A 17,860-nucleotide genomic window follows, 5' to 3' on the forward strand; every position below is an offset into this window, starting at 1 on the left:
GTGCTTCCTAGGGCGGATCCCGGCTTCTAGATGTGAGGAGGAAGGAGGTTAGGCGGGAGTGAGGAAGGAGGGAAGGGGGCGAGATGAACTGACATGGAGATCTCTTTCTAAAAGCATCATCCGTCCACACCGCTCATTCATTCACCCATGCTACTAGAAATGTCAATCAAACAGGCCGCGTGTGCACAGGAGAAAACGAGAAGGGAAATAATATCTCCATCTCTCTCTTTCTCACTCAAGCCTTGTCTCTCCTCCCCATCATCATCATCCCCCACCCACCCTTGAACCATGTTCTCAAATACTTGAGTACTCGTACAGCACAGTGCCATCATGAATTAGTTACAGAACAATACTCGTACTATCAGTATGATATGATACTCGAGTACCGGTACTGTTCCCAGCACGGCACTGTACTGTACTCAACCGGTAGTGCAACCCCAGTCAATCAGTACTCTCACAGCGACCACCTGCCACCCAACCAACCTAAACAGAATTCCACCAATATTCCACCCAAGAAACTCTAACCTCCCATACCGGTAACCACTTTAGTTCTTCCATTTCTTTTGTTTTTCTCCCAAGAAACCCCCCCCTCGCTCCGAGCGGGGGGGAGGGAGAGAGGCAACAACCCCACGCCAGAGCACAAGCAACCTCTCCCCCATCAGCACACACTTCCCCAATCGGGTCAGAACCCTCTCACTCGCGTTTTACCTAATTGGTGTGAAACATGCTCACCAAAATAAAAATCGGTTTCCGAGCACCCAATGTGTTGTTAAGTACTCGTGCCACCATACTCCACCTCGGGAATGGGGAGCTGAATAAGTTATCCACTTATAATACGGTAACTGAAGGGTTCTCACGATACTCGAGTAGATTTTTGCGGGAACTTATCGTGGCTAGGGCCACTAGCGCGTAACTCATGTTTCGTAGATTTCTGTTGAAAACGTCGCGTGCTCGAGCACTGTGTCACCGTGAAGTACTCGGGCACTTTTATAGTACTGGTATGATACTATCCAGAATCCATCAGCTATTATGTACGAGTACAACAGCATCCGTAAAGTTCTATTCGAGTAGGAACCTTCTAGCGTTGGGTATGTCTCTAGAGGGGTTGTAAGGATTAAATTTAATCACGATTTGTTTCTTACTGGATAATAGGAAGGGTAGGGCTAGCAAGGCGTTCCCAGGGGCGTACTCTTAGTACTGTGGTCTACTTGGAGGGTAACTTATGACATGAGAATTTTTGTTGATGTGGGGTGTACGAGTATTAGTACCCAATATTTTTTATAAAGTCTCCGGAATGGGAAATGAATACCTGTAAGTGATCCACTTATGGTATAATCTATGGCTTCACCGTGCTATAAAAAACCTCTATCACTGTTGGAATACCGGTACCAGACAGACAGCCACAACGCAAGCAAACAGACAACACCCAGTACCCACCCCACCATCGTCCCTAATAATGCACTCCCATCTTCTCCCCCCCTCTACTCGAGTACTCAAGTACCGGTGCTCGTAGAGGTATGATACCACACTCCAAACATTAGTGAGCGCGTTCACCCCTACCCAACCCACCGTGGCCCACCCCTGCCCTGCCGTACCGCCCCGCGTGTCTTCGGTTTCATGCCTTCCCAGGTGTCAAAAAAAACAGCACCCGTATCATAAAAGTTTTATGTGTGTGCGTGGCTCTGCCTTCGCATGAAATCCGGAGGCTTACTTGAAGGTCGGGACGTCGCGGATTTCTCACTTTTACTTTTTTCCTTCTCTAGGGGGGAGAACGCTTGGTCGACATACCCATAGTCCGTCTGGTGAGCAAGCAAGCAAGCAACACTCTACCTTTAGGTTACTCTACCATTCGGAGGATTTCGTTCGAGTTACAGAAGTCACAGGGCTGAGAAAGAGGAGGAGTAGGAAGAAGAAGGGGGTATAGGGTGGTTAAGCTTAAACTTGGGTTTCATCAATTGAAGGAGAGGGAAGGGAGAAAGGAAGGGCATTCCATTTTCATATAAGCTTCTGGTGGGAGCTGCATCTCTAGGTAAGCTCTTCTTCTCTGTCCATTGTTCTTTCTTTCCTTCTTTCTTTGTATCTCCTATTTTTACTTTCATCTTTTTATTTTTATTTTTTGAGGGAGGACTTTGTTTCCTTCTTTCCTTCTATTCTTCCTTTCTTTCCCCTTCGTTCTTCCCTTCCATCATTCGTTCCACCATCTCGCTGTGCGAGATATCTTGTCATACTTTCTTCCCCCCCCTCACTCCATTTCGGCAAGCACGATAAAAGGGCACAAACCCTGACATGCTTCACCCAAGGCACACAATTCGCACAATGGCCGACTTCACAAGGCACAGCGACCAAGACGGCTCCTCTGGCACCGACCCCTCCACAATCTCCTCTACCGGCGGCGACCACTCCTCCCCACACTCCATGCCCTCGGGCATGAGCATGGCCTTCCACACGGGCATGACGGACTCACTCTACTCGTCCGCATGGACACCAAATTCGCCGGGACAGTACGCGGGCACGATCGCCTTCCTGGTACTCCTGGCGTTCACGTATAGATTCTTAGTAGCATGGAGGAGCGTGCTGGACCACAAACGGGCTGTTAAAGACAATGAGCGAAGTGTACTCGTTGCAGCGGGGAAGGCCGGAAGTCTGAGCAGCTCGGAGGGACTGGATGGAGGAAGGAGGACGGGTAGTTGGGGTGGGAGGCCGTGGAGGTGGTCAGTTGATCTGCCTAGGGCTTGGATGCAGGTGGTTACCTCGGGGGTTGGATATTTACTGTATGTTTTTCTTTATTACTTCCATCATGCTCTGACTAATGCCCCACCGACACAGCATGTTAGCGGTAATGACATTCAACGTTGGCTACTTCCTCGCCGTCCTCACCGGTGTATTTTTTGGAGAATTAATCTTTGGCCGGTGGATTCATGGGAGCGAACATTAGCATTGACATCACGAACCTTCGAGGCAAGAATGGATCGGGATGTAGACACACACAGAAGGGCTGTATTTTTAGGTGTTCTTTTCCTTTTGTCTTTACCCGCGGTTGAGCTATGTTGTTTCGCTCTTACATTTTATACTTCCCACTCGTTACGCAAGAAAACCTAGGCATGACACAGTGATAGCGGAGTTTAATGGATTCTCAACGCTTTCCAGCGCACGGCATCTCAAAATTAGGGTGATTGGGATATCAGGAATAAGCAGAGCAGGTGGATGGATGATATGATAACGGCGCAACCCGTCCGTTTTTTCCGCCGGAATCCCGCACGGCCGCTGCCCCGTCCGTAGTATTATGCTATATACACGTAAGGTGCTATGAGGATCATTGCCCCAGAACGCTTTGAACCTGCCCGGCGTGTACTGTACAACAAGGTCGGCACGGTACTGTACTTGTACAGTACAGCACCCCCACCATGCCCGGGGTTCGTATACTGCAATGGATCCCAGCCGGAAAAATTCACCCTTATGGACATTGACATGGACATGGACGGACACGCATTCATGTCATGCCCCACCATGCCAGACCTCACTCACAACCGGGCAAGCAAGCAAGCAAGCAACCAACCCACCAAGGGGTCGCCTCCCGCGACATAGGGTAGTCTACAGCACGACAGAACAGAACAACGAAAGGAACCTTCCTCCTCCCGCAACGGATATGAACCCGGGAAAGCCCCCTTACTTCCCCATACCGGTTACGTATCGTAACGCAAATGTAAAGAACCGACCAACCAACCAACCAATCGGGAAAAATCATCTTCCCGGGATTTTTCCCGTTTTCGGTGCTGGGTCGTTGTTTCCGGGAATTTTGCGATGGTACTCGAGTACAGTACAGTAATCCCTCCCATAATTCCTATTTCCAGAGAATTGATTCATCATAAATCCAGAAATTAGTCCTAAAATTGTGGACGAGCCTACAGTTCAAACCTCTATCCTGTCCTATTTTCAGGCCGCTGAGTAGGGATGTGCGGTGCGGGATGTTGAACAGGGGGGAGGTTTTGTTTTCTTATCTGTTTTTCTATGGTTCATATATAAATATGGTTACGTTGTGCTATCACTTATAAATCGAGCGCACAATATTCTACGATATCACTTAACTTGCCAAGACACCTTCCGTGTTTCCAACTCTCTAGGTTACTTGTTTCAGCTTTTTTTTTTCATTCACCGGCCTCCCGGAATTATGAGAGGGTTTACTGTATTCTATTGCCAAGTATGATACTTGCGCAAGTACTAGTACAGTACAGTACCCGGTGAAAATGCGAACGGGATCGAGTGGGAACTACAGGTTGGGAATCCCGCGGCTTGGCGATTCTGTTGCGTTATATGTTTAGCTGCGATTGAATGAATTGAATTGAATTGATTACGAGTAGATTATCATACGGTACGGTAGCTTGCCCGAGTGGGGGAAAGCTTGAGAAAAAATATATATAATAATTATATATTTATGCGGAGCGTTGGGAATTGTACTATTACCGTACTGTATGAGTGGCCCATGGAAATTCTGGGTTTGTCCGGGGTGAACTGACTGTGCGGGATGTTTGATAATTCACCTGAAATTTGGATACCGGTATTATAGAATCCATACCACTGCCTGGTATCATACCTGGAACCGATATGTAATCAATTGAGGTGGAACCTAGGCTTAGTCATGTGTTGTTGTGAAGATGGCCTATCATACTTTTGGTGTAGAAAAGCCAAGTGACGATGATGACCTTTGTCAGGTCACTCGCATCATTCCCATCCACACAGTCACTCCAACTTCCCCATTTGGTCACAATCCAGATCAATTACCAATTCATCAGCCAGCCAACTGTACTAGTACAGTACTGTGCTATTTACGGTATAATTCAATACAATAACTAGTGATGATAAAAATAATAATAAAAACAACCCAAACCCGTCTACAAAACCCAACCCCCCACAATAGCCATTACCCCTGCCCCCACGAGTGCGATCCCGCCAATAACATTCGCACTCGCATCATTCGGCTTACCAGTCGCCGACGACGACGACGACGAGGATGAAGCATTGGCAGCATGGTCCGTGTGCTCATCATCGCTACCACTTGGCGATGCCGACTCCGCCGAGACACCGGAAGAATTGGAGCATGCCGAAACACCACCCGGAGGGGACGATACGAAGGTTATATCCGCACACTGCGAAAAAAAAAAACCCCAATTAGTACTCGCCCTTAGCCAATTGGGGAGGGGAGGGAAGGGAAGGGGCCCACATTATAAAGCCCACCCCCAGTATGTCCCGCCTGCACCACCTGAATCGTGGCGTTCACCCCATCACGTATGCCCTCTATGCCACCCGGCACGCGCAGCTCGCTCCAGCAGAAGGTGCCGAGACCAATCTGCTTGAACCGGTTTACCAGTGTTATGTTGAAGTCGTCCTGAGCCGGGTTGTTCTTTAGGGCTAGGTACACAGCTGTGTCCGCTTCGTCGTGCCCCGCTTCGAATTTCAGTTGCCCGCCCGTCAGGCCCCAGGGGGTGCGGGTTGTGGAGGGCGTGTTGAGGCCGCCACAGGGTGAGGTGGCTTGAGTTTGATCGTTGGGGCCGCGGGAGGGGGGGTAGGTTAGCTGGAAATGCGCCCTAACGAAGAGGGGGATGGAGAGTAGGGTGAGGAGGGTTGAGGTGGTCTTCATTTTTTTCTCTCCTCTTTGGAGTTGGTGGTGGATTTGTTTGTTTGTTTGTTGGCTGGTTGGCCGGTTGGTCGGTTGTGGAGGTTAGATGAATTAAGGGGGAAGATTACGGGAGGGAGGAGAAGGGGTCAATTGGTGGATATATCATGCGGATTCGTGGACAACTTGACGGGTGTAGGCCTTTTGTATGTATGATATTATGATCTTGGGCAGGGGCACCGTAAGCAACACACGAGTGGGCTTCTAAGACCTAAATTGCCGCTACCCGAGGGGTATGATATTGTTTGCGGGCCCCCATAAACCCTTCTACCAGTATTAGTAGCCAGTATCCCGTGAATGGGTTTCACCACCTCCAGTACTCGTACTGGTAGAACCAGGGCCCACGGTAATTGCACGGGATACAAAGCCACTGCACCCCATTCAAAGAGCTCACCCCGACCACCACCAGTTCATTAATCAATCGACCCTAAACCTAACCTATTTGCCGTTACAAGTAACCCAAGTTAATCACATTGGAATGCCGTACCATGCAAGCCCGCGATATGATACTCGAGTACCGGTAGCGTATGATAACGCTGGAAGGAAAGAAAGAATCAACCCATATCCATCCATTTTCCAGGTTCCAATGTCGTCTTGCCGACAGTTCCACCCATCTAAATTGTCAACCAAGTCCTTCAGGAAGTTGCTTCGCACTCCCCCCGGCAGTGATTTAGAGTATCATATCCATGAAGGGTAATAACAAATAAAAACATGCTCATCCAAACAAGGTTAGGCCAAGTAAGTTGACCAACAATAAGCAAAGAACCCCGCCGCGGCTCATAGGTGGGGGAGGGTGGGGGAGGTCCAGAAGAAAAAAAAAACGTGCTCAAACCCGCGCAGGTGGAACCCTTCCCTGCTCCCCTTGCTTTTTTCTTTTTTTCTTTTTTTCTTCCTCTTTCTCGGAGGATTCCGATCTGGACTTTGGGGCCCCTTCTTGTTAACTTAGCCGTTGATCTGCCGGTATGCGGAGCGCGATAAGTTATGTAGCCGCTCTTGGATTAGCGTAACTTGGTGCGGGATCAGCCCTGAATTGAGGTTGACGAGTTCGGCCGTTGTCATGGAAGGAACTTTAAACTTTCGCCATTTCTCCGGGAGGTTGCTACCCGATTACGGGTTTCGATTATTATCGCCTTTTCAGCGTTTTTGGATGAACCTGGGTTAGATGTTAGCGGTAAGTCAATGATTGTGAGGGTCCTAACTTTTTTTTCTCGTTCGCCCCCAAAGTGCAAAGCATTGAAGAGTAAGACTGAGATCTTACTCAAGTATATGGGACCACCGCGTCATCTGGAACACATCTGAGCAAAACACCAATCCCCCGTGACTCGTGTAGTAAGGAGAAACATGTCAAGAATGGGGCGAGATGAAGATTGACATGAAAGGGTGTTAGGGTGCTCGTTTTATACTCCATACCAAGACTTTTCTTTCTTTCTTCCTCTTCTTCTGCCCCTCCCATCCCGGCAGGCGCAAGATCTGCTGGAACAACGTATCCCACAGCTCCCTATGTTCCTGTCGGGTTACGATCTGTGGCGGTTTCTGTAAAGGGTGTTATTTAGCTCATGCAGCCCATTGGATCTCATGGCATGCGAATGCGTGAGTGGGAGACATGTATGACTGCAGGCTTGAGAGCGCCCGTGTTTGCTCCTCTACCCGTTGGCTCAGTGTGGTGCTTTGGCTCAGTGCCTTTTTGCCCGTTCTCGTGACTAGGGGAAACTTTCCCTTTCTTCCTTGCTTGCATTTTCGCCTGCCTATCCCGGGTTATGATATTATCATGTTTTTTTGGTGCAAGATAGGGAGAAAGCACAATATTGGGTTGTGGGAAATAGGGCAGTGCTGTAAGTTATGGGTAATCCATACTCAATCAGCAACCGCCCTATTGACTCTTCTGACGGAAAGAAAAGTCCATTAACAGAACCTTAGGTTGGACTATGGAGGAAATAAGCACAATGTCGAAATATTTCCTTCGCAATGAGATGCTACAGGTGCGAGCAGAACACCGTCTCCATAGCATTGTAGTACGGAACGGGCCTCACTCTTCCATAATATTCTTGTTTTTCCTCAGAAATATATTCCTGGCATGTTCACTTCTTCCCCAATCTTCCCTTTGCCTGGGTGAAGGACGCACAGCCCTTATCGGATCATGAGATCGTCAATTCGGAAACTCGGCGCATAGCATCATACAACGTCACATGAGGTAGACTTTAAGATTGACCCGTAGGTTTATGAAGCATTACTGCCACTTCCAATCTCACCCTAGCTGTAGGGCTCATTTCCTGCCCTAATCCGATCCCTTTGGGGAATTGCAACAAGCATCATGTCACCTCACTCGTGGGAAAGTCTGTCGACCTTCGGACATTACCCTCTGCTAATATCCATTACCAAGTCAGTCAGCTGATGTTTTTCCAAGAATAAAAATATCATACATTTTAAGACTTCCGATCCTCACTTGAAGCCTGACAACGGAAAGAAGTTCATTATTACCTTTACCATGAGATAATGATAATAAGAAACATATGGAACCTGGAAATAAAGCCGGAAAAACACCTCATTTGCAAGCCCTGCGGGGGCACTGGGGCAGGCGGCCTTGGATATGCTTCTACCCAAGTTCTTCCCGTGGCGGAGCTAGTGTAAGTGGGGTAGTCACCGATTTAAGCGACTGCTTGCCTCGGGTGGAAAATGAGGTGACTTGACCCCAATATACTTTTGTATCGTATATAGTGAAGATGCAGACAGGCCCTCCTTTTGTAAAAGCCCGCAGCTCTCGTTATGTGTAGGCCCTAGCAAAAATAAAGCGGGCTGAATTCCTGCTAGGGTTTTATGGTACTGTATGAGGAGCATTTTGTTTGACCATCTAGGACTAAGAGACCGAGCGTTCGAAGGGTAAACTCAAATCACTTCATAATGAGCGCGATGACGACTTCTGGGGGTTTCCAAGCTTCTCTTCTAGCTTCTCTCCCAATGACACCGCAGTACCGGCCATATTACCGCTGCTGGACCTCGACGTGAATTTCCGCATGTGTAAGTTTCCCTACCACCGTGGGGGTAAAGTTGGAAAAATTGGCAACTATGATACCATAGTTCAGTGATCCACCACGGACTTGTCGATACCGGTATGGTGCCGAGGAGCCATCAACCTCTCATGCCTCCAGGGGGTGTAACTGACAGGCTTGTGGCACCTGGGGGGCTCATGGAGACATCCAATTTTGGTATTTCCAAATTTTTCTTGTCCCAGTAGGAATGAACAATATATAACGGTATATGCTCTACCCCATTTCGCCAAGAGTTTCGCTTAGTCAAGGGGATATTTTTCTAGTCAAATAGCTATCCCCTTCGAAAAGCAGCCTTCTTTGCCACTGCCGGTGGTTACAAACAATCTTCATGAGGCAGGAAAGCAAATATGAGGTAGCAAAGTGGATAGAACTTAGATCTCTCAGAAAATGTAGGCTCCAAGAAGCTATCAGGCACGCTTGGTGGCCCTGGGGCTGTTTGGTTTGATAAGAGGCGGATCGCGAGTTGTGGTTGTTCGTAGAAGTTGCAACACTGTTGTAGGAGGTTTCTTTCATTCTGGAGCTGCGGCGATTCATGGAGAAGATTCCCCGAGTATGCCCCTATTATTTTATCGCTGGAGGGTGCCAGGAAATCAGCATATGCAAGGAGGTGAACAGATATGCGTGGCAATCCCTGCAGGGATCAAGATGGTTAAACTTCGTTTGATATATATACTCCTGTCTTTACTGTAAGTTTAGTTCATGGTAACGAAGTTTATGATCAAACATTTCCTACTAGCAGATACTCCAAGTCCCATTCTATTCCGCTCAGCCTACTGCTCTGTCATATCGCCCAACGGGGGCACCTTATTGCCCTTGCTAAAATCGATTCCTCACACGACCAGAAATTCGATGCAGAGAGAAAAGACAGGACCAGCGACCAATTCGGCCACCCTAATGTCCATATCCTATCCTGGTGGCAAAGTGAGCTTCTAGCATGGCGGAACTACAATCATGTTCTATTCGGGGTAGCCCCTGATAGCTAAAGAACTGCAACTGCAATCCGGCGCCGGAGCCCTGGGTCAGTTGGATACCCCCTTGGCCCGGTAAGCTACTCGGCGGCCGGGGTGGATCGGATACATACGACTTCGTGTGGCAAATCCATAGAAAATCACTCGCAATGATCTTAGATGATGCTCTGGACAGCCCCAAAGCAGCATCTTGAAGCCGTAAACAGACTCTTGGAGCCAGGTTTGGCTCCATGACCAGATATTCTGTATCCCCTCAGGAGACATATTTTCACCAAGTAGAAGAACCTTGTAAACCCCACAAAGGGCAGCTTTTCACACATCAAGCCAACTTGGAATATCAGAAGCTGACATGCCCTATGATGCTTCAGACTCAGATCCCAGCAAGTTCCCACTAACTCCAATACCAGCCTGTAATATTTTTCACAAAGCTAACATAATCTAAAAAAAGAAAGCATATTTTTCACCAAGTTAGTCATCCCCGCAAAGCCCATAAAACTTAAATTATTATATTTACACCAAGTCAAGGTATATTTATGTTAAGTTGAATACTAAAACTCAAGTAAAGTCGTATGAATACATGTTTTTATACAAAGCTGCCATAGAATATTTTTACCAAGTTAGGCACCTCCACAAAACCCATAAAACTTATAGTATTATATTTATACCAAGCTTAGGCATATTATTTGTAATATGTTCGCAAGGAACTAGTCATGTTATTGGTAATAGTTACGATAGTTGACAGGTAGCCTGCTCTACCAGAGAGAAGGTGAGAGTTGAGAACTAAAGAAGACTTTGAAGGTGTACTGAGAAAACAAAGGAGTAATCATTCAACAAAGTATATTGAAATACTATCTGTTGAAGTCTGCCTTTTCCATTGTGGAATCAGGCGGTCTTTGAATACACAAATCTGTTCATGTCTAGTATGAACGAAACTAATCAAAGGTATCAAGTGATACACTTTGGTAAAACTACTTAAGTATAAAAACAATACTTAAAACAAAACCAAGTATCAAACAATACTTAAAACAAAACCAATTATTAAACAATACTTAAAACAAACCAAGTATCAAAGCAATACTTAAAACATAAAATGAAACCAAGTAACAAATGATACTTAAAACAAACCAAGTATTAAAGTGATACTTAAAACAAAACATAAAACGAAACCAAGTATCAAACGATACTTAAAACAAACCAAGTATCAAAGCAATACTTAAAACAAAACATAAAACGAAACTAAGTATCAAATGATACTTAAAACAAACTAAGTATCTGTAATGATCCCTCCTTAGATAGTTAGTTCTTGGCGACGGGAAACGATACTTCTCTTCTCTTTCTATTTCTTTCCTTAGTCTTACGATAGCACTAGGCCTCTGCCTATATTACAGATAGTACAAGACCTTTGTCTTCTATCGGGAACACCTATCGTAAGCTTTCTCTAACTCTTTTTTGTGACGAACTTTCCTTGTCGTAACGATAGCGTTGCAATAAAGATAAAGATTGTAAGGTGTTTTATATTTGTTAAAGTAATAAATAGGAAAAGTTCTTAGAATTCAATCTAATTTTATTTAAACTTGTACTGCCAACACTGGCATATGACGAGCCCCTGCTGGCACAGGGATACCGCTAACCGGTATACCACTAATCCTAATCTAACTAGATCTATGGCCCTGCACCTGCCATCCCCGAGTCATACCTGCACGAGAACTAATTACAAGACCATCAAACCACCCAGTGCCCACTCTGGTCCAAGTCCGTAGCCCCTCTGGTATGAAGCCAACCAGCACTAAGCGTAGCTGAAGTCGAGCAAAAGACTGACCCAACCAGGTTCCTCATCCAACAATCAAAATATCACTACCACCTGGTCTAAATACCGTCCCGTAATACCTGCACTACAGTAGAAAACCAAACAAAACACACAAACTAAACCTACAGGCGACACAATGGCAGAGAGGAGGTAATGAACATGTCCACCTCTCACACCCACATGCCAGGCCATTGACCCTATGAACCCACTTTGCCGGGTGCCTCGGAGGAGCGTAGCGGTGAGGAGGACCTGTACCTGATGCCTGTCCCCCAAACAAAAATACTATAAACAAAGGAAATACATAGAGGTGGTGACAGACAGTAAAGGTCAGTGGGGCCTATCTCCTACCCGTGGTGCCTTGTCTCCTCCTGCTGTACCTAGAACTAAACCAAAGAAACCAAACAAACCCCACAAAACCCAGCACGCAAGACCCAAACAGGTCCAACCAGGTGGTCGTAACCCACTATCCGCACAGGTGGCCATCAGCTAACCGGTCTGTTGGGGAGCTTTACAGCACTCAGCAGCTTCGTCCAACAGCCCAAGCCAGACTGGAAACACTTAATTAGACCTCACCCAACCTGACACAGGCCTGACCAGTGCTCGCAGGTGCCTCCCCCCCCCAATCAGCCCCCTCCAAGCCCCACACACTAGGTGCTACAGAGCCCATCCAGCGCCCCCAGTCCCTCAGACAGATCAACTGTCCGATAGCTATGGGACAGCTGATACCTAGCCCCATCAAGTAGCCACTGGTCTTGGCCACCCAAGAGAGCCCCATTCTCCAGCCTCACATAGCCGAAGGGGGCCCACCAGCCACAGTGGGGAGCCACAAAGCATGTGGCACTAGTATCCAAAAGCACCAGCACCAGCCACACTGTTCAACCCAGCCGAACTGAAGTCCAACCAAGTCGGGAAAGAGTTAGTCAGAGCCAGCCTCAGCCAGCCCCATAGGTCTGGAAACCCAGACCAAGCGATGGGCAAGAGGCGCCCCCAACCGATGCGATAGGGAGGGGGAGGGCGAACGAACAGAAGCAGACAAACAGAAGGTAGGTCCTACTTGCAATGGGTGAAGCTACCAATCACAATCCATAACCGAACCACCCAAACACACAGACTATGCAAGTGTCAGGCAGCTAATCGTCTCACACCATACCAGGCAGTAATGAAAAACCACACCACGGGGTAAGTCTTTTTAGGGTCAAAGCCATCCCCACGGAGGCGAGGAGGTGACACCTGACTGAATCACCGTAAATGCTGCAAGGACAAAAACTCCAAGGAAATGACGATAAACAACATCGTAGGATTCCAACCATAGAAATGAAAGGGTCACGAGGAGGGGCTGGGTGGGTACCGCCCTGCCACTTGAGGAATGATGCGGCCGGTACGATGAGTTGAAACTTGGGAAGGTCATTAGTCTAACCCAAGGGCGTTTTGTATCGTGAGAACTAAGGACTCGATTAAAACCCAACAAGAAACATGAGCTAGCCTAGAGAATGACATGGGTGATCCCCCCAAACACAATGTTCAATCCCCCCAATCGAATGCGAAACCTGCTAGTAGACGATAGACAGGAAGCCGAAGACATTTTACTGAAAGAGGCTCGTAAGCGACTATGATGAATAACTCGAAGTGCCAGCATCGTGAGATAGCCAGCAGGCAATGAAACGAGAAGCAAACAAGTAATCTGCCACGCAACACCTAATAGACCTCAACACCAAAGACCCCAGGTGTCATGAACATGGATTAGCGAGGAAAAGGTTTTCATGTGATACATGGTTATGAGTCACATGTATGTTATTGTTTCACACATATGACTCATTGGAGTTATATGATTTGTTATGTGTGGGATATGTGATGCTTTCGCACATAGCTCAAGTATGAGTCATGGGATGTGCGCCTGACGAGTATGCCTTGGGAGTGTGCCTTGCGGGTATGCTTCACACACATGATTTATGTTTTGCATATAACCTCAGTATGAGGTCATGGGTTTCACGCATATGACTCAGTCGAGTCATATGACTTGTTCATTGCGTTATGATTGGTTTATGAGTTTTTGCACATGATCTCGCTATGAGGTCATGGGTTTTGAGCATGTGACCACTTTAGTTGGATGACTAGTTTGTTATGATTTGGTTTTGCACATGTGACCACTTTGGGTCACATGACTATGGGTGGGAAGAACACTATATAAGGAGGCTGATGTTGCCAAGGAGGATAGGTTCTTCATGCTTTGTTCTAAGTACTTTTCCTACTTATTACTTTAATGAATATAAAACACCTTTACAATCTTTATCTTTATTGCAACATTATTGTTACGCCAAAGAACGTTCTTCACACAGAAGAGTTAGAGAAAGCTTACAATAGGCGTTCCCGATAGGGGACAGAGGTCTTGTACTATCGGTAACGTAGGCAAAGACCTAGTGCTATCAGAAGATGAAGAAAGAAGAAAGAAGAGAAGAGAAGTATTATTCCCCGTCGCCAAGAACTAACCATCCAAGGAGGGATCGTTACCCCAGGAACTACTGAGCGAACTCAGATATCTCCTCCAGAATCCAAGGCATCAAGGCTTATCATGAGTGTAAAAGAAACGCTCGGGGCGAAGCGACGGCAAGGACGAGGAAAAGTACTTAGAACAAAGTATGAAGAACCTATCCTCCTCGGCCGCATCGGCCTCCTTATATAGTATTCTTCCTGCCCATAGTCATGTGACCCAAAGTGGTCACATGTGGGAAACCAAATCATAACAAACTAGTCATGTGACCAAGATGGTCACATGCTCAAAACCCATGACCTCATAGTGAGGTTATGTGTAAAAACTCATAAACCAATCATAATACAATAAACAAATCATATGACTTGACTGAGTCATATGCATGAAACCCATGACCTTATAATGAGGTCATATGTGAAACATAAATCATATGTGCAAGGCATATCTGCAAGGTACACTCACAAGGGATACTTGTCAGGCGCATGTCCTATGACTCATATTTGAGCCATGTGTGAAAGCATCACAAATCCCACACATAACAAATCATATATCTCGAATGAGTCATATGTGTGAAACAATAACATACCTGTGACTCATGACCATATGTCACATGAAAACCTTTTCCTCACCAAGCCACCTTCATGACAGCATCAAAGAAATACTTAAAACGAAGTATAAAACAAAACCAGTAACTGAGTACCTGTACTAGTTACATTATTATTGAGAGTATTGAATTTTTACAAGGGGCTAGCATAATATTATAAACTTATTGTTTTTTCATATCAAGCCTAGGCATTTTTTTGTCAAGATAGATATAATACCTCTGCAAAACTAAAGCAAGGTTGTATGGTATTTTTACACAAAGCTGCCATAATATTATAAAGAATATTCTTCACTAAGTGATGCATCCCCAGAAAACTGTTAGAAATATCTGGATTTGATACCTAGGAACTATCCTAAGTAGGGTAACTCTACTCAGAATTGGAATTTCTTGTCTCCAACACCCCGCTCCAGCCCCTCAATGGGACTCCCATGTCATCTTACATATTGATCTCAGTTGCGTTCTGTGACAATAATACTACAGAATTGATGGTATAAGGATAATACTGTATACATCACTGTTGTCTGTTCAACTGAATTCCTCTTGTAGGATATATGGATGGAGACCTTCGGCTAGGTCTGGGAAGAAGAGCATAGTATATCTGTCAACTACTCAGAGAGTTACTAGGCTTCAAAGATATGATGTCTTTAACATGGGCCATAAGTATCAGGATGTATTTGCATAAAGATATGGTATCAAATAGTAAAGAATCTCAACAAGAAACAAATACATTTGCATCCACTCTACGATAACCAAAAGAGTCTAAAACTCTGAGGAACACTACTACAGAAGCCAATAGACTTTACTGAGTGTCACAACTGGGTCTAGGAATGTGTTGTGGTTGTGGAAAGGATTTCTAAGACTAGAACAGTGATTGAAACCATGTTACCCAGAGCAACCAAAGGTTGCTGACAGAGGGATTATCCATCAATCAGGTAGAATTGCTTTCTGCGAATTTATAGGAAGTCTTTAAGAAGATATCTGTACATTGAATATGGTGTTATGGAGGTTTGAAGTCAGACAATCTAAAAAGATTGCAATTACAACTACCTCTGTAGATATAACAAGCACATGAAACTGATCATTTCATCAATGATGGAGACAATTGCGGCCAACTCAGTTCAACTTGAAAACTAGGCTATAACTCTAAAGACTCTGATGATTAGATAATTACTATTGGGAATAGTATGATTACGAGTTAGCAATATCATAATTACTGAAGAGGTTGTGGTGATTTTCAGGGTCTTCAGGTGTTCGCACCTTTGAAGAATACTAGATGTTGTGTTATGTGGAGACAACCTGATAAACTTCAGTTTTGTCTAGGCCAACCAAGATTTATTTCTATAGTTGGAGATTGTCTAGAAAGGCTCAGACTTCACTTGTTTCGTTTATAACTACTAAGAGTAAACTAAAATAGGTAAAGTAGAATTTAATTGTAAAGACAATATTATATTGTTAAGGTCTCTTCTTCGTTGTTTGATAATGTCTAAAGCTTAGGAGGCACTTCAATATTTATATTCCATGTCTGAGTGCTTGCAGACTATATCTATTTATTATACAACTATGTACCTCTCTGATTATAACTCGCAATGTCAGGTATTCTTAAAAGGCACAAACATCCAGAGACCCTGAAAATCACCACACCCTCTTGGGCAATTATAATATAACTAACTGGAAACCATATGGTTCCTAATAGTAATTATCTGATTATTAGAGTCTTTAGCCTTGTGGCCTAGTTCTCAAGTCGAACTGAGTTGGCCCCAATTGTCTTCGTCATTGATGAAATGATCAGTTTCATCTGGGGGTTATATTTGTGAAGGTAGTCATAATTGCAACCTTTTTTGGTCACCTGACTTCAAACTTTCATAACTTCTTACTCAACTGATAGAAATCTTCCGGAAATCTTCCTACTAATTTGCAGGAAGCTATTCCACCAGATTGATAAATAATCCCTCTGTCAGCAATCTTTGGTTGCTCTTGGTAACAGAGTTTCAATTGCTGTTGTAGTATTGGGAGTCATCTCTACAGCTACAACATGTTCTAAAACCTAGTTGTAACACTCCATGAAGTCTATTGGATTCTATGGTAGTGCTCCTCTGAGTTCAAGACTCTTCCAGTTATTGTAGAGTAGATGCAAATGGATTGGTCTTTTGATGAGATGCTTTATCATTTGATACTATCTTTTCGTGTGAAAACATCCCATTACCTACGGCCCATGCCATATAAGTTACATCTTTAAAGCCTGGTAAATCTCTGAATAGTTGATGGATTTACTCTGTTCAACTTTCCAGACCTAGCCAAAGCTCTCCTTTCATATATTCTGTGAATAGGATCTGATCAGATGGATGGCGGTGATGTGTAGGTATTATTCTGACACCTTTAATTCTGTGGCAGTATTGTCACAAGATGTAACTGAGATTGACATGTATGATGATGTGTGGGTCCCTTAAGGTGGATGGAGGAGGGTGATGGAGACCAGGGATTCCGATTCTGAATGGGATTACCCTACTCAGAGTGATTCCTAGGTATTGGATCCTGGTATTCCTAACATGAGCTCCCTCCTCTTTAGGCTTCTCCCTGCATGCCTTTTGGGTATATATAAAATAAATTACAAATTAAAAATTAAATTTAAAAAATAAATCATTAAACCTCAAACATTAGCTCTTTTAGGATCTGATGAGAGCAGGGTGAAAAACCTTCAGCTTTTGCTTGGCCATGGTAGGAAAACCTTTTCTTTATCATCATTCCTCTGCCCATCCTGGCATTTTCGGGTTATCACAGTAGAATTCTTCCATCATTTCCCTTGCATTATCTATACCTATGGCAGGTTCCCAGGTATTCTCGTTTTGTGAACAACCTTGCCATTTAACAAAGTACTATAGTTTACATACCTCCTGGTAGCAACCACATATTTTCTTTTGGTAATCACATATCTCGCTTCTTACAATTTTCTCTATTCCTATTATAAGTCACCTTCAATATCCTTGGGCTCTTTGGGAGATTGTTGTTGATCCGTGTATATCAACTCTCTACAAGGTTCTAACAGAGATACGTTGAACACAGGGTGTATGTTCCATCAATCAGAAATATTGCATCTGTAGACACAATTTCCTCAATTTTCCAAGATTACGAATGGTCTATATAATTTTTGGACTGAGTTTCTTTTCTTCTGACATGTATAAATGTTCTTTGCATTTAAGATTACTTGGTTACCAATTTTGAAGTCAGGTTGTTGCTTGGCCTTCCTATTATAGTATTTGGCCATGGCTTCTCATGTT

General features: G+C 44.9%; 2 protein-coding genes; one reads left to right on the forward strand and one right to left on the reverse strand.

Moving 5' to 3' along the window:
• Positions 1-1,600: 1,600 nt before the first annotated feature.
• GSTUM_00004664001 (uncharacterized protein) lies at positions 1,601-2,935 on the forward strand (the record flags this gene model as incomplete). XM_002836299.2 has 3 exons in its annotated part: positions 1,601-2,029; positions 2,301-2,771; positions 2,827-2,935. Exons 2-3 carry the CDS (start codon positions 2,317-2,319, stop codon positions 2,933-2,935), a joined length of 564 nt encoding a protein of 187 aa, XP_002836345.1. The 5' UTR covers positions 1,601-2,029; positions 2,301-2,316.
• Positions 2,936-4,822: 1,887 nt separating this feature from the next.
• On the reverse strand, positions 4,823-6,977 carry GSTUM_00004665001 (uncharacterized protein). XM_002836300.2 has 4 exons: positions 6,871-6,977; positions 6,159-6,824; positions 5,219-6,109; positions 4,823-5,144 (listed from the first exon to the last, which is right to left on the reverse strand). Exons 3-4 carry the CDS (start codon positions 5,633-5,635, stop codon positions 4,890-4,892), a joined length of 672 nt encoding a protein of 223 aa, XP_002836346.1. The 5' UTR covers positions 5,636-6,109; positions 6,159-6,824; positions 6,871-6,977; the 3' UTR covers positions 4,823-4,889.
• Between the last annotated feature and the right edge of the window lie 10,883 nt (positions 6,978-17,860).

This window comes from Tuber melanosporum (genome assembly GCF_000151645.1).
Source record: "Tuber melanosporum whole genome shotgun sequence assembly, scaffold_14, strain Mel28".
Lineage (NCBI taxonomy): Eukaryota > Fungi > Ascomycota > Pezizomycetes > Pezizales > Tuberaceae > Tuber > Tuber melanosporum.

Coding starts and splice junctions, on each gene's coding strand:
- GSTUM_00004665001 (XM_002836300.2), bottom strand. CDS start 5,635: ATGAAGACCACCTCAACCCTCCTCACCCTACTCTCCATCCCCCTCTTC. Junction 5,145..5,218: donor CTGGGGGTGGGCTTTATAAT/GTGGGCCCCTTC, acceptor TTTTTTTCGCAG/TGTGCGGATATAACCTTCGT.